At 36.2% G+C, this 12994-nt stretch overlaps 1 protein-coding gene across 1 annotated transcript; it reads left to right on the top strand.

Annotated features, from left to right (window-relative positions):
* Positions 1-555: 555 nt before the first annotated feature.
* LOC136818039 (prostaglandin reductase 1-like) lies at positions 556-10764 on the top strand. The gene is made up of 8 exons (XM_067074402.1): positions 556-717; positions 1550-1595; positions 2781-2837; positions 5476-5640; positions 6218-6488; positions 8615-8762; positions 9356-9477; positions 10163-10764. Exons 1-8 carry the CDS (start codon positions 603-605, stop codon positions 10271-10273), a joined length of 1035 nt encoding a protein of 344 aa, XP_066930503.1. The 5' UTR covers positions 556-602; the 3' UTR covers positions 10274-10764.
* The last annotated feature ends 2230 nt before the right edge of the window (positions 10765-12994 follow it).

Consider the following 12994-nt stretch of genomic DNA (forward strand, 5'->3'; position numbering starts at 1 on the left):
GAAATTCTTTTTTTCGAGCTATGCTTATTATTATGCTTATGTTTTGCTAATTTTATCCTCTGTATGCTTATAAACGTTATGCTTATAACAAAAAGTATACCAAAATGTCAAAATGGCTGAAATCATTGTTTTTACCATTGAGTTTCAAGCCCGAAGGGCTAGAGGTCAATCTCTAACCTTTCTCAGGCAAGAAAAATTGAAGCCTTAAAATAATGCGCCGTATTTTTGATGACGGATTGAATCTAGCAATTCCTTTGTTTTCGAGTGATATATTTTTCGAAATTGAGCGGTAAATTTTAGTTCCAATCTGTCATTTGTGTTAAAACCAGGCGGGTCGCTCAAGGCCGCGCAACTTTGGTAGGATTTGTTGGCTTCAAATCCTACCAAAGAGATTGACCTCTAGCCCTTCGGGCTTGAAACTCAATGGTTTTTACACGTTCACAGACCGGACATTAGTGTGTTATTTTGATTCTTGTAAGTCTGCTTAACATCACTCTTCACTAGCGCTCCAAACATTGAAAGGGCCTTTGCCAAGCGTTAAATGAATACATTTTTGTTTCAGTAAAAACCAAAAGTAATAACAGCAACTATTGAAAATCAAAATGGCATCTGATATGAAAAGTAAACATTATACCTTGAAGAAACACTTTGTTGGATTACCTCAAGAAGATGATTTTGGTCATTTTGAAGAAGCAATAACACCCCTTGCAGATGGAGGTAAAATCTTCCTCAAAGACTGATTTTCAGGCTGCAAGCATCCCCTTAGACTAGTAAACTAGTCGTTGAAAACAGACCCATATACAAAAATTCAAGCTCCAAATAAAAAGAATCGAAGGGGTGAAGTTGCGTCTCTTTTCTGAATTTCAACGACTAGAAGCTACTTCCCTCAAAAAACGTTGTTTAATTTTACAACTTTTTTTAGGTTTTTGAGAATCCATCCAACTTTTTTGACAAAATGATATTTCATAGTAACATTGAACATGGGAACATATGAATAAATGGGCATTTCCAAAAACGCAATAAACAGAAAGAAAAATAAATGCAATCCCGCACGGGTCAGACATACAGAAATCTGTATGTCTCTCCTTACGATTTTAGGTGAAGAAAAAAAGGCGTTGGAAGTAGCTTCTAGTCGGTTATTTTCCTTTTCTCTCACGCGCGCTGAATATTTAATTAGTGTTTACATTATTTGATTGACAGTTTTATTATAAGGTTATAAGTAATAACCGACTAGTTTACTAGTCTAGCATCCCCTTTGATATGTTTTCATATAGGGGCTGCTGATTGTGTACGAAATTCTCGCCCAAGAGTTACCCCCGTGTTTTTAATTTTTTTTAATTTTTATTGTAATAGACGATATTGGCTTAACATGAAAACTCAGATTTGATCCCGAGAATTCCCCACAATTCTTTGCGCGGAAAATATTTCACCGCGAACTTTTTTCCGCGCAAAGCATTGTGGGGAATTCTCGGGGATCAAATCTGAGTTTTCATGTTAAGCCGATATCGTCTATTCGTACATACGCAGATTTTTATTCTTCATATTTTAGAATTCTTGGCACAAGCATTGTATTTGAGTGTAGACCCTTACATGAGGTAAAAACTCTTAATGTTAACGATTTATTTGTCTGTACACAAACCCAATATCTACGGCTAATTTCAAAATTCATTGCCGTAGAGAACTACGCTACGATAATCGTGAGATACACTCTGGTACAGAGTAACGATTTATCAGACAATATCAAAACAATATCTGGTACAAACTTACGAAAGGTAGAAGACTACAAATATCTTGGTTCATATATCTCTTCTTCTGAAAAAGACTTTAAAATTCGCAAAGGTTTAGCTGGGAGTGCATGCAATAAGCTGCAAAGTATTTGGTCATCTTCCTTCATCGACTCTAGTCTCAAAGTTAAAATTTTCAAGTCAACTATTGAGCCAATTCTTATGTATGGCTCAGAAACTTGGTCCCTTACCAAAAAGTTTGAAAAAGCAACTAGACGGTACCTATACCAGACTTCTGAGAAGGGTTAAAAATCTCTCTTGGCGTGACCATCCAACAAAACGCACCATATATGGTTCCTTGAAACCAATCTATCTCCTCCTTAAAGCCAAGCGCGTTCAATTTGCTGGTCATTGTTTTCGTGCCTCTCATGAGGTTATTTCCTTTGGAAACCTAAACGTGTGGCTCAGAGATCGAGAAAATTCACCTTTCCAGATGTGGTAAACAGGGATACAGGCCTTGATCTTAGCGACCTGTGCACTGCTATGCGCAACCGCTACTCCTGGCGCTAGCGAGTGGAATCCATTGTCTCGACTGCGGTCGAGCAATGATGATGATGATGAAAGAATTAACATTATACGTAAAAAAAATATTTCTCGAATCTTTATTTCTTCCAATTTTTTCCTTTTCCTAAGAACGTATAAAAAAAATTGGAAAGTAAATAAAATTGTGACAAGATTAATTGCTCTACGATATACCTTTTTGCCTTTTTTTACGCCGCTCCTTATTGGTAAATCTTTTTGTCTCTGACGTAAGAAAGGCTAGCGTTAAATTGGGACCGGCGTAAAAAGGCCCAATAAGGTAGTATTATGTATCACCTGTGAGTGCACGAATCGCATAACGTAGGGTTATACTTATTATTTTTGTCAAATAATTACACCCTATCTCGAATCAAACCCCTTGTGGTATCAGTGTTTACAGGTGTGTACCCTATTTTATCAAGGGTTATTATTTAGTTTTCCTCCTCATTATCCCAGAATGTTGTTTTTCCATTTTAGACCATACTCACGCAACATGAAAGAAGGAACAAAAATGATTGGCGGAGGTGTTGGCAGGTAATCTTCACTTCCTATTTACTGCAATTATTTTCCCTTAAATGCCAAAAACTTTATAATCTGATAAGGGCTCACGGGTTAATACAGGTTAAGCATTAACCGTTTAATGCTTAAGTGTTTTTTATAAGAACAAACTATCAAAACAATAAGAACAAGTTAAGAATGTTTTAAGGCTTTGTGGACTCTCTAAACGATGCCCCCAAGCGGTTTTTGTGATGGCGTGATTGGCCTTTTTCAAGTTCGTAATTTCGTAATGTAAGATTTAGTGCGTGATTGAAGGAACGATTGTGATCAACATGATTGTGATAAAGGAAGTTTTACTCGTGATAACGTGATTTGGAAATTTCTTTGGCGTGATTGTGTGACACAGGAAAAAATTTTCGATTTCCAAGGTTGGAAATTCAATATTTTTGGGTTGGAAATTTTGGTTTTATAATTGAAGGTTGGAAATTTGAGCGATTACCTTAAGCTGATTTGGAAAACGTAAATTACCCATAGGTTTTGTAGAATAAACCAATGCCCTTGAAAAATCAAGTGAAAAAAACCCATGTAGAAATGACAATTTTCCAAAGGCTGGTTGGAAAACATGACTTTTTGGGTGGGAAATTTTTATTTTCCAAACAGTTTGGGAATTGAAAAAAAAAGGTCAAAAATCGATGTGAAAATACATATTTTAGTAAATTTAATACCTCAAGTTGAAAAACTAGACTTTTTGGGTCGGAAATTTGTGTTTCTCCCAAACAGTTTGGAAAACGTTAAAAATCCATGTGGAAATTACATTTTTGTGAAATTGAAACTTTTTCGATTGGAAAACTAGACTTTTTGGGTTGGAAATTTGTGTTTCTCCAAACAGTTTGGAAAACGTTAAAAATACATGTGGAAATTACATTTTTGTGAAATTGAAAGTCTTTCGATTGGGAAACTAGACTTTTTGGGTTGGAAATTTGTGTTTCTCCAAACAGTTTGGAAAACGTTAAAAATCCATGTGGAAATTACGTTTTTCTAACCATTTTCTGCGCATGTCCTTGGGAAAACCACAAGCGATTTTTCGCTCAAAACTGTTTTGATGTATAGCTAACCTAGATATTAGGCTATAATGTGAGCAGTCAAGCTGTAAGTTTCCGTCAGGTGAGGCGTCTCTTCGGAGCGGCCTCGGTCAATCGCAGTGAGTTCGCACAGTGAAGCACATAGGGTACTTGTGTCATAGTTTCAAATAGTGCCCTGCTGAGCTGTGTGAGTGATCTAAGATCAACCACGTATATGTGCGAACAATAACGAGAGATTGACCGGGAGCCATCGAGCCTAGGCTAGCGAGTGACTGTTCACAAAAACAAAAACCTTGTTTAAGATCTCTTTTCCACATCTCTGCCATCACTTTTTGGATTTTGGCTTTTTTCAACCTGAATTTTCGAAATTTCCAACCTTGTTAAATTTGGATTTTGGCTTTTTTCAACCTGGATTTACGAAAATTCCAAGCCATGGAAAATGCAAAATTTCCAACCTTGGAGAATGTCCCACATTTTCAGGTTGGATTTTCCATTGGATTTTATCTTTTTTCCAACTAAGAAAACTTGAAATTTCCAACCTTGGAAACCGAAAATTTTTTCCTGTGTGATTTGAAAGCTGATTTGGGGGCTTCCTAAACCGCAAAATTCCTTAGGAAATGGTACAAAAATGGTGAAATGAAAAACATTTTAAGAGAATTTTTAGGCTTAGTATTCAAAAAGCTAAGAACATCCAAAGGCTTAAAAAAACGTGTAGGTTACCTTCTTTGGGTTACATTTACTCACCGATCCCTCATCAAGATTTAAAGATAATCTTTACATATGAAGTTGTTTGCTGATTTTGCAAAAGCTAAGGAAAAAGATTTACATTGATCCATCAAAAACGTGGACCATTCTTTTCAATTCTTATTCAACATTTTTAATGTCAAAGTTGCCCCTGAAAAATATCCTATAGAATCCAATTACATTGAGGTTAAAGCCCGAAAGGCTACAGTAGAATCTCTAACCTTTCGCAGGCTAGAAAAAGTGAAGCCACTTATTTCCCATCCAAAACGTGCATAGAACGCGCCGTAATCATGGCGACGGATCTAGCGGTTCCTTTGTTTTGGAGAACTACATTTTTTAAATTCTAGCGATGGATTTTAGTTTCAATCCGGCGTTTGTGTAAAAACTAATGGGAAATAAGTGGTTTCATTTCCAATCCAGGAGTCTCGCCTCTAGCCCTTCGGGTTTGAAACTCAATGATTAGGAATGACTTAGCGACCGTAGTACAGTGGTAGAGCATCCGGCTACGGTTCGCAAGGTTGTGGGTTCAACCCCCAGCCGGGTCATACCAAAGATTCCCAAAATGGTACTTGATGCCTCTCTGCTTGATGTTCAGCAACTAAGAGAAGGATCAAGGGTAAGTGGAGAAATCCAGGGAGAAAGAGTGGCGCCCTCACCTACCTTCGGGTAGATAGCTATCGAAAGAGGAGCCTTCGGGTCGCCTCCGACTGCGGTCGCAGACTTACTTAACCTGTAAATACTATTTGGCTAGCTCGCCAAAATTCTATTAAATACATTTATTTCGAAGGTAAGTGCAACTTATATTTCATTGTCCATTAAATCTTAAAATGTTTTAATTGCCTCTTTAGAGTTGTCGATAGTAAAAATGAAGAATTTCCAAAAGGTTGTTTAGTGGTCGGCCCCTTTGGATGGTCCACACACGTGGTCTCGAATCAAGGTATTATCAAAATGTTTCGAAAAATACCAGAAATTGAAAACCCATCATTAGCACTCGGAGGTCTTGGTCTGACAGGGTATGTATGATATATATTTTCTATCATAATAAATTTTTCAGTAAAAGGTTTTTGTTCTTTTGAAAATAATTTCTTATTCTTATTACGATACGTTCTTTCAAATGTATACTAGATTAGACTATGTTATGTCACCCCCCCCCCAACGGACGACATGGAATTTCCGTAACAAATTTACAAAATACCTATCAAAACCGTGGAATTCTGGTACTGTAACCTAAAATAATCATGGAATTCCAATACTTAAATGCAAAATTAAGTAAGATTCATGGAATTCCGATACTTTCTCTTTAAAGTTTGCTGAAATTTATTTTAGAAATTGATGTCGTCCATTAGGGGGTAATGTTTTTTTTCTGGAATGGCCCAATGACAATTGTACACGATCAAAAGAAAGAACTTACTTATATGCGATCGGTATGCGATCTGTCCAATTTTAGTTATCCGTGAAGTAAACTATTTTGCTAATATTTGTTACTACCAATGCCTTCTTACATACAGAATTTAAACCATTCATTTGAATTCTTATTTCTTCAAATTTATTTCATATATTTCAACACAACTTTTATCGAATTTGTTTCAGAATGACGGCTTATTTTGGCTTATTGAATATCTGTGAACCAAAAGCTGGAGAAACTGTATTCGTTAATGCTGCTGCCGGCGCCACAGGGTCGGTCGTCGGACAGATCGCCAAAATCAAGGGATGCAGGGTCGTTGGATGTGCCGGTTCAGATGCTAAAGTAGAATATTTAAAAGAAATTGGTTTCGATGGTGCTTTTAATTACAAGACAGCCGATTTAGAAAAGGAGCTCAAGAATCTTTGTCCGAAAGGAATCGATTGCTTCTTCGACAACGTAAGTTAATTCCGGCCGTCTGTTGCGCGAGTTAGTGCTCGTAACGTTCATTCATTTCTTTCATTTTCCTGTCTTGAAATGCCATAAGTTGGGCGAAACAAACAAACCGAGGACCTTAATAATGATAATTTACATAATAAACAAGCGATACTTTTATGGACCTACCTAGTTATCAAACTAATCAGTGAACATTGAAACAATGAAACACATAAGACATAACTGGTCAAAATACAAAAAAATAAAGAAAATGAAAGCATATCTATTGAGAGAAACTATCAACACTATTGAAAAAGATTTTTGAAAAAGAAATAAAAAAGCTACCAAGCGCTTTTCTTTATAAAAACAACTATCAGAAAAATGCACAGCTTAATAAATAAGGTTTCCAGTAAAGTCAAACCGTCGCACTCTACCGTGACATTTTCTTCTGTTAGAAAAATAATAATAAAAAAACAATTTGGCTAATAATATTGATCTATGCTCATAAATAATGATTCTTATAGATAAAGATTCGTTTTTCAGCCAAAAAAATAATAAGTGTTTACAGAAAACTCAAATCATTACCCTCCACCGTGACATTTTCATCGTAAAAAAACTAATAAAAATAATAATAATAATATGGCTAAGAACATTGATGTATTCTTATTAAAAGTGGTTCTTATAGATAAAAATGCGATTTTTGAGCCAAAAAATTTTTTTTGTAAAAATCTGCTTGAGCCATCCTTTAACTATAATTGTACCCTACTTTCATGCTAAAAATCAGAAAAAATTAATGATCCAATTTTTCACAAAGTCCAAAAAACCCGTTTTTAAGCCGTTTTTTGGCCCTAATTTACCCAAAAAAATTTTTTTTCGAAAATCGGGCTCCGTCACATTCGAGGGTTTAAGGTCATGCACCTTTGTGCCAAAAATCAGAAAAAACTAATGAGCCAATCTCGAGAAAAGCTGGTAACTAACACACTAACTAACTAACTAACGAACGAACATGGGTTAATTTATAGGACCTCCACCCCACCGGGGTAGGTCCAAAAAGAAGCATTTTTGGATGTACAAAGAATTTGGAAAATACTGTTAATATTTTTTTTGGAAATTAGGGGAAACCTTAGATTATGTTATGGCGTTTTATGAAAATATTCAAAAAGCAATGTCTTTCGTCACAACAGTTTTTATGACTTCGTCACAATAATTTTCCATCTCGACATTAAGACTTTAAGACTGTTGACTTTTATATCATAATTTGGTATATGTATCGTAATGGTATATATCCCCTATATAAATTAGACTGGGTTTCTTGAGATACTATAGGCTCTTTCGAAAAACGTGTAAACAGTTCGATGCTATACTCTCCTGGAGTGGCAAACAAAAGGTCAAATATAGCTTGCTCTGGTTAGACGTAATTTTGCGGTGTTTTTCCGTCCAGCAGGAAGAGGAAACTTATTGTCTAGAGAAGGTTTAAGATCTTAACGAGGAGATCTTTTAAAAAAAAGGTGACCCCCTGGATTTTTTTCCAATTTTTCAGGCCCCCCATGGATTTTTTTCTCCCATTTCTTTGGACCACCCTGGATTTTTGACCATGTTATACTGACCACCCTGATAATTTTCAACCCGATTTTACTGACCAAAAATTTTATCATTCAAAAAACCAGACCATCCTGGATTCTTTATTTTCCAGACCGCCCTGGACGTCACACCTCCTCAACATAGGGGGTACAGACCAATGAAGTATAAGCCCGAAGGGCTAGAAGTCAATCTCCTTGGTAGGAGTTGAAGCCAACAAATCCTACCAAAATTGCGCGGTCTTGAGCGGCTCGCCTGGTTTTTACACAAATGGCAAATTGAAACTAAAATTTACCGCTAAATTTCGAAAAAAATATCAATTGTAAACAAAGGAATTGCTAGATTCAATCTGTCGTCAAAAATGCGGCGCATTTTTTAAGACTTCACTTTTTCTTGCCTGAGAAAGGTTAGAGATTGAACTCTAGCCCTTCGGGCTTTAAACTCAATGGTACAGACTATTTCTGGAATAGCCCATTATGTTCGTCACCCAGTGTGAACCTTTTTTTTTTGTATGGAAATCTCAATTCGAGCATGAAACACACGAAACTCAATCTTCATCTTTTGTTTTTTAGGTGGGTGGCAAAATGTATGATACAGTATTGAAACAAATGAATAGACATGGTCGTATTTCTTTATGTGGTTGTATTTCACTTTACAATGAAAATACCGATGGCTTTGGAAACACCAAGGGTGAAAATACAGTTCACCCCAACAGTTTAAGTAAGTTTCCTTTGCATTGTTGAGATACATCTACATCTTTTTTTATAAGCATAACGCTTATAATCATATGGGCCATATGATGGATCAGATTTGCAGAATTCCTAAGCATAACATAAGCATAAATGTCAGCCTGAAATATTTTTCAAGTTGTCATTTTCTATCTGTTTAAAAAGGTTTGGAAGAGGTCAAAATAAGACATTCCACGGTTAGCTAGATTCCACGTTCCACAAATCTGAACAAATTTTTGCAACAAGAAATGTTTTTTCACTAAAAGCTTGGCTCGGGGTGAATCATAAGCATATAATAAGCATAAGCTACTGTATGCCTGGATACTTTGAGAACTTTGAGCATACACAAGCCTGACCAAGGGACATACACTTGCTTATAAAAAAAACATTGTACCAATGCTTTCGCAGTTGTTGCTGGAGATATGACCTTTCAAATAATCCCGAAAATGGAAGGGCTGAAAATGTTTTGATTTTTAATTTTGTCGGGGATTCTGAAGCAACTAGGCTATTTTTCTCTTGGAGGAAGAATGAGTGTTTTTGACTTTCTAATTTCTCAAATATAACTGCTTCTTTTTTTTAATTCAGGTCCTTACGTTCATTTCGAGGCTATTCCAAAAGAATTGAAAATCCAAGGTTTCATCGTCACATCATATTATGATAAAGGTTTTATGGACGCTTTCACGGAGCTCTCTCAATGGATAAAAGAGGTAAGAATATTTCCTACGTGTTAAATGTAGATATTCTTTTTGCTCTTAAGAAATTTTTCCGCTAATTAAGGTCTATGTCTCCCGTGGGATGGGGGGGGGGTACCTAGGAAAAAGGAGGGTAGAGATGTGCCGCCCTTAAGGGTCCCTTTTATGGGACATTCAAAATCTCACTAAGGGTCGTAAAAATCAAATTGTCTAATTCCAGTCCCCCCTTAAGGGTTGTAAACACAGCTCAAATTCCATATCATGACCCTCAAAAGCTTCAATTTATATGAAATAGTCCCAATAAGGGTCACACAATTCACGTAAATTCGGGTTTTCTCCCCATTTAAGTCCCTTTATGGGTCCGTTTCGATACTTATAAGGGCCTGGCCACTAAAAGTCGGGCGGCACTTACCCGTCATCCCGCAAACGCTCAGTTTTTAGAGCATTTACGAAAATGGTATTGTCTTAAAACAATGGGTAATCTACTATTTAAATAATGTGTTGGTTTATACAGTTGTGGAGATCACCCCTTTACTTCTCAAAGGTGATAGTCATCTTGCTGCCTCTTATGTTTTTTTAGCTTTTGAGCCTCAAATAAAGAAGGACTCCACCCATCCTGACTTAGGCTACTCGTGACTGTACGAGAAGTTCATTTCTCTCTTGATTTACAAATTATGACCTTTACTTTCTTTTTCTTTAGGGCAAAATTGACGCTCGTGAACACGTGGTGGAAGGCTTTGAATCAATGCCCAAAGCCTTTATCTCATTATTTCACGGTGAAAACATTGGTAAAATAGTTGTCAAGGTGTAAACAAGACTTTAAGAACTCGTAGGGTATGAAATATCTTTCAATCGGTTACTTTGAGATTACTTGGGCTTTTCACTAGGTCACAAGCCTTATAACCTAACTAATAGGCGAACAGCTCTCAGGTTTTATGATTTTCTATGTCACTTTGGTGCTACTGCAAAGAATACATTCGTTTTGGTTTTCTATTGATTATGGGATAAACATCATAATCTGACATTTTTTTCCTTTTCGTTTTTTGGAATTATTTTATTTTCGTCCATCTAGTTTGTGGTTAAATCCTTATAATTATAAATATCTCTTTTTTTATCATATGTTTTTTCGATTTTATTTTTCTAATCCATCTACTTACTATATACATACGTACATACGTGAATAATTTGTTAAGATTTTACTTTTGAAATATGAAGGACAACTGTAAATATATCTCAAACTTTAGGTATTACTGTTAAAAAAAGATAATTGAACTGTTGATTTTAAATTCACCTTGAAATTGATCTCCGTCTTTTCTAATTACTCTTAGGTTCCAAATAAACGGGGGAGGGGAGTTGGAAAATTTTCGAGATTTTAATAAACGGGGGGGGGGACCTAATAAGGTCCGGGGGTTGGAGTAACTAATACACATTTTAAGTCCAGTTGTCCTCATTTAATTCATTCAATTGAGCGGTATATGAAAATTTTGTATGAAATTTTAAATTTGTGAAAAACAGGGAAATTCCCTCCTATCACAGACTAGATGGAACCCCTTCCCCACAAAACAAATTAGGCTAAAAATTATCCAGGTGAGAAAAATGGATCATGTGCTGTTTAAGGTACCCAAGGTCAAATTGTGGACCAATGGGTTTCACTAGTCCAGTTGTAATCCATATCTGTAATTTTTTAGGGATTTCTAAATCTGAAGACCGGAATATCACTGGTCCAGTATTTACCCAATTTACCATTTCCACTAGTACATGATTCGTCCAAAGCACTCACTGGTCCAGCGTTTGCCCTAATCACCATCCCCACTGGTCCAGCGTATACCTTAATCACCACCCCCACTGGTAAACTATTCGCCCAAAGCCCTCACTGGTCCAGTGTTTGCCCAATACCATATTTCCACTGTTACACGATAAGCCCAAAGCCCCCACTAGTCCAGCGTTTGCCCAAAATAGAATAAATCGATTTCAAAATACGCGAATTTTAGTGGTAAAATTTTCAAATAGAAGATTTTTTATTTTCGACCAATACACTCTTCTCGAGATGCATGAATTTATTGTTGTCCTCATTTTCAAACAGATTTCATTGCTATGAAATTACATATTCACAATGATAATTGTGTTGTTTACACCTCATGAGACATTTTGAATTTCAAGTACTTTTGTTTTAGAGTTAATGTTTGCCTTTTGGGAATTTGAATTGGTTTAAATGTATAATTTCATAGCAATGAATTCTGTTTGAAAACGGGGACAACAATAAATTTATGCATCTCGAGAAGAGTGTATTTCGCACAATCTTTATTGTTCCGAGACTGGACAATGACTAGGATCATGTTAAAGAGCCTTGCTGGTGGCTACACCAATCTTTTGAAAGGGGTGCAAAACCTTGACTTGCGCAATCACCCAATTCTTCATGAAATCTCTAAAAAGCTTCCCAGAATTCCATCTGTTTTAACCAGCAGGATGCTCTGCTTTCTCAAGTCATTGCTCCCGTGCAAAACACGAAGTTGTTTCATATATATTACTTTGGTGTCATGCAGGTCCAAAGCGCTCGAGAAAGCGCATATTCCTTTACATTCTGAAACAGGTTACAAGGATAGAATTTGAAGAACTCGGTACTGCAATGGCTGACTGCAAGCTGTGGGGAGATGGATAATGTTTGTTTCCGACCTAATTCTTGTCAGAGGGTCGAAGGATGATGATGGAAACGGTAATTACTTTAATCGGACTAAATTTCGCGACGCGAAAAATATCGCGAAATTTTCTGGATTTAACTTCGCGAGTCAGAGTTTTGAAAAATTTCGCGTGGATTTAAGTAATTTCGCGAATAAGCTTGAAAAATAGCCATTTTTTGCCACAAATGGTGACTTTAGACTGGTTTCTCCACCAAAAATGCAATTTTGTGGTGGATTTAATTTCGCGAGCCAGGAATCTGACGCGTTTTCGCGAGTTTTAATTTCGCGAAAATAGCAAATATTCGCGAAATCGCGAAATTTAATCTCGCGACAAAATATCTCAACTAAAGGAAAATCTTATATTTTGGAAGCTTGTCATGTTAGGTTTTATACTCTATTGACATTCTGTCACAAAAATATTTCAAAAACTGCTCTAAATTTGATCAACTGTAGAACAATGGAGGGAGAGACTTTCTTATACATTGATGGAGCGGCGATCACATGCTATCAAAACTGGCAAATAGCAAACATGATATTTCTTGGAGCCTGGGTTGTCCCATTCCCAACAGCTTACATAACTTATCATCTAGCCCTTCGGGCTTTATAAATCTATGATTATTACGCCATAAAAGGACAACATAATGTTTTTCCTATTTGGATTGATATTCCCAACTTTCATGATGGTAATATTTGGTTACATTTTAGTTAAAGATAGGATATATTCCAAGCTAAAAGAAGGCGGTTTTGCCTTAACCATAGATTGAAATATCGTTTTGAAGAAACTTTTGAAGAACCATATAAAAGTGATTTTGTTTGGTGGGAATCGAGGTGTTTAATTGAACGTTTTATTGTCA

The sequence above is a fragment of the Clytia hemisphaerica genome, unplaced genomic scaffold (genome assembly GCF_902728285.1).
Source record: "Clytia hemisphaerica strain Z4C2 unplaced genomic scaffold, Clytia hemisphaerica genome assembly, whole genome shotgun sequence".
NCBI lineage: Eukaryota > Metazoa > Cnidaria > Hydrozoa > Leptothecata > Clytiidae > Clytia > Clytia hemisphaerica.

Coding starts and splice junctions, on each gene's coding strand:
- LOC136818039 (XM_067074402.1), top strand. CDS start 603: ATGGCATCTGATATGAAAAGTAAACATTATACCTTGAAGAAACACTTT. Junction 5,641..6,217: donor GGAGGTCTTGGTCTGACAGG/GTATGTATGATA, acceptor AATTTGTTTCAG/AATGACGGCTTATTTTGGCT. Junction 9,478..10,162: donor TCTCTCAATGGATAAAAGAG/GTAAGAATATTT, acceptor CTTTTTCTTTAG/GGCAAAATTGACGCTCGTGA.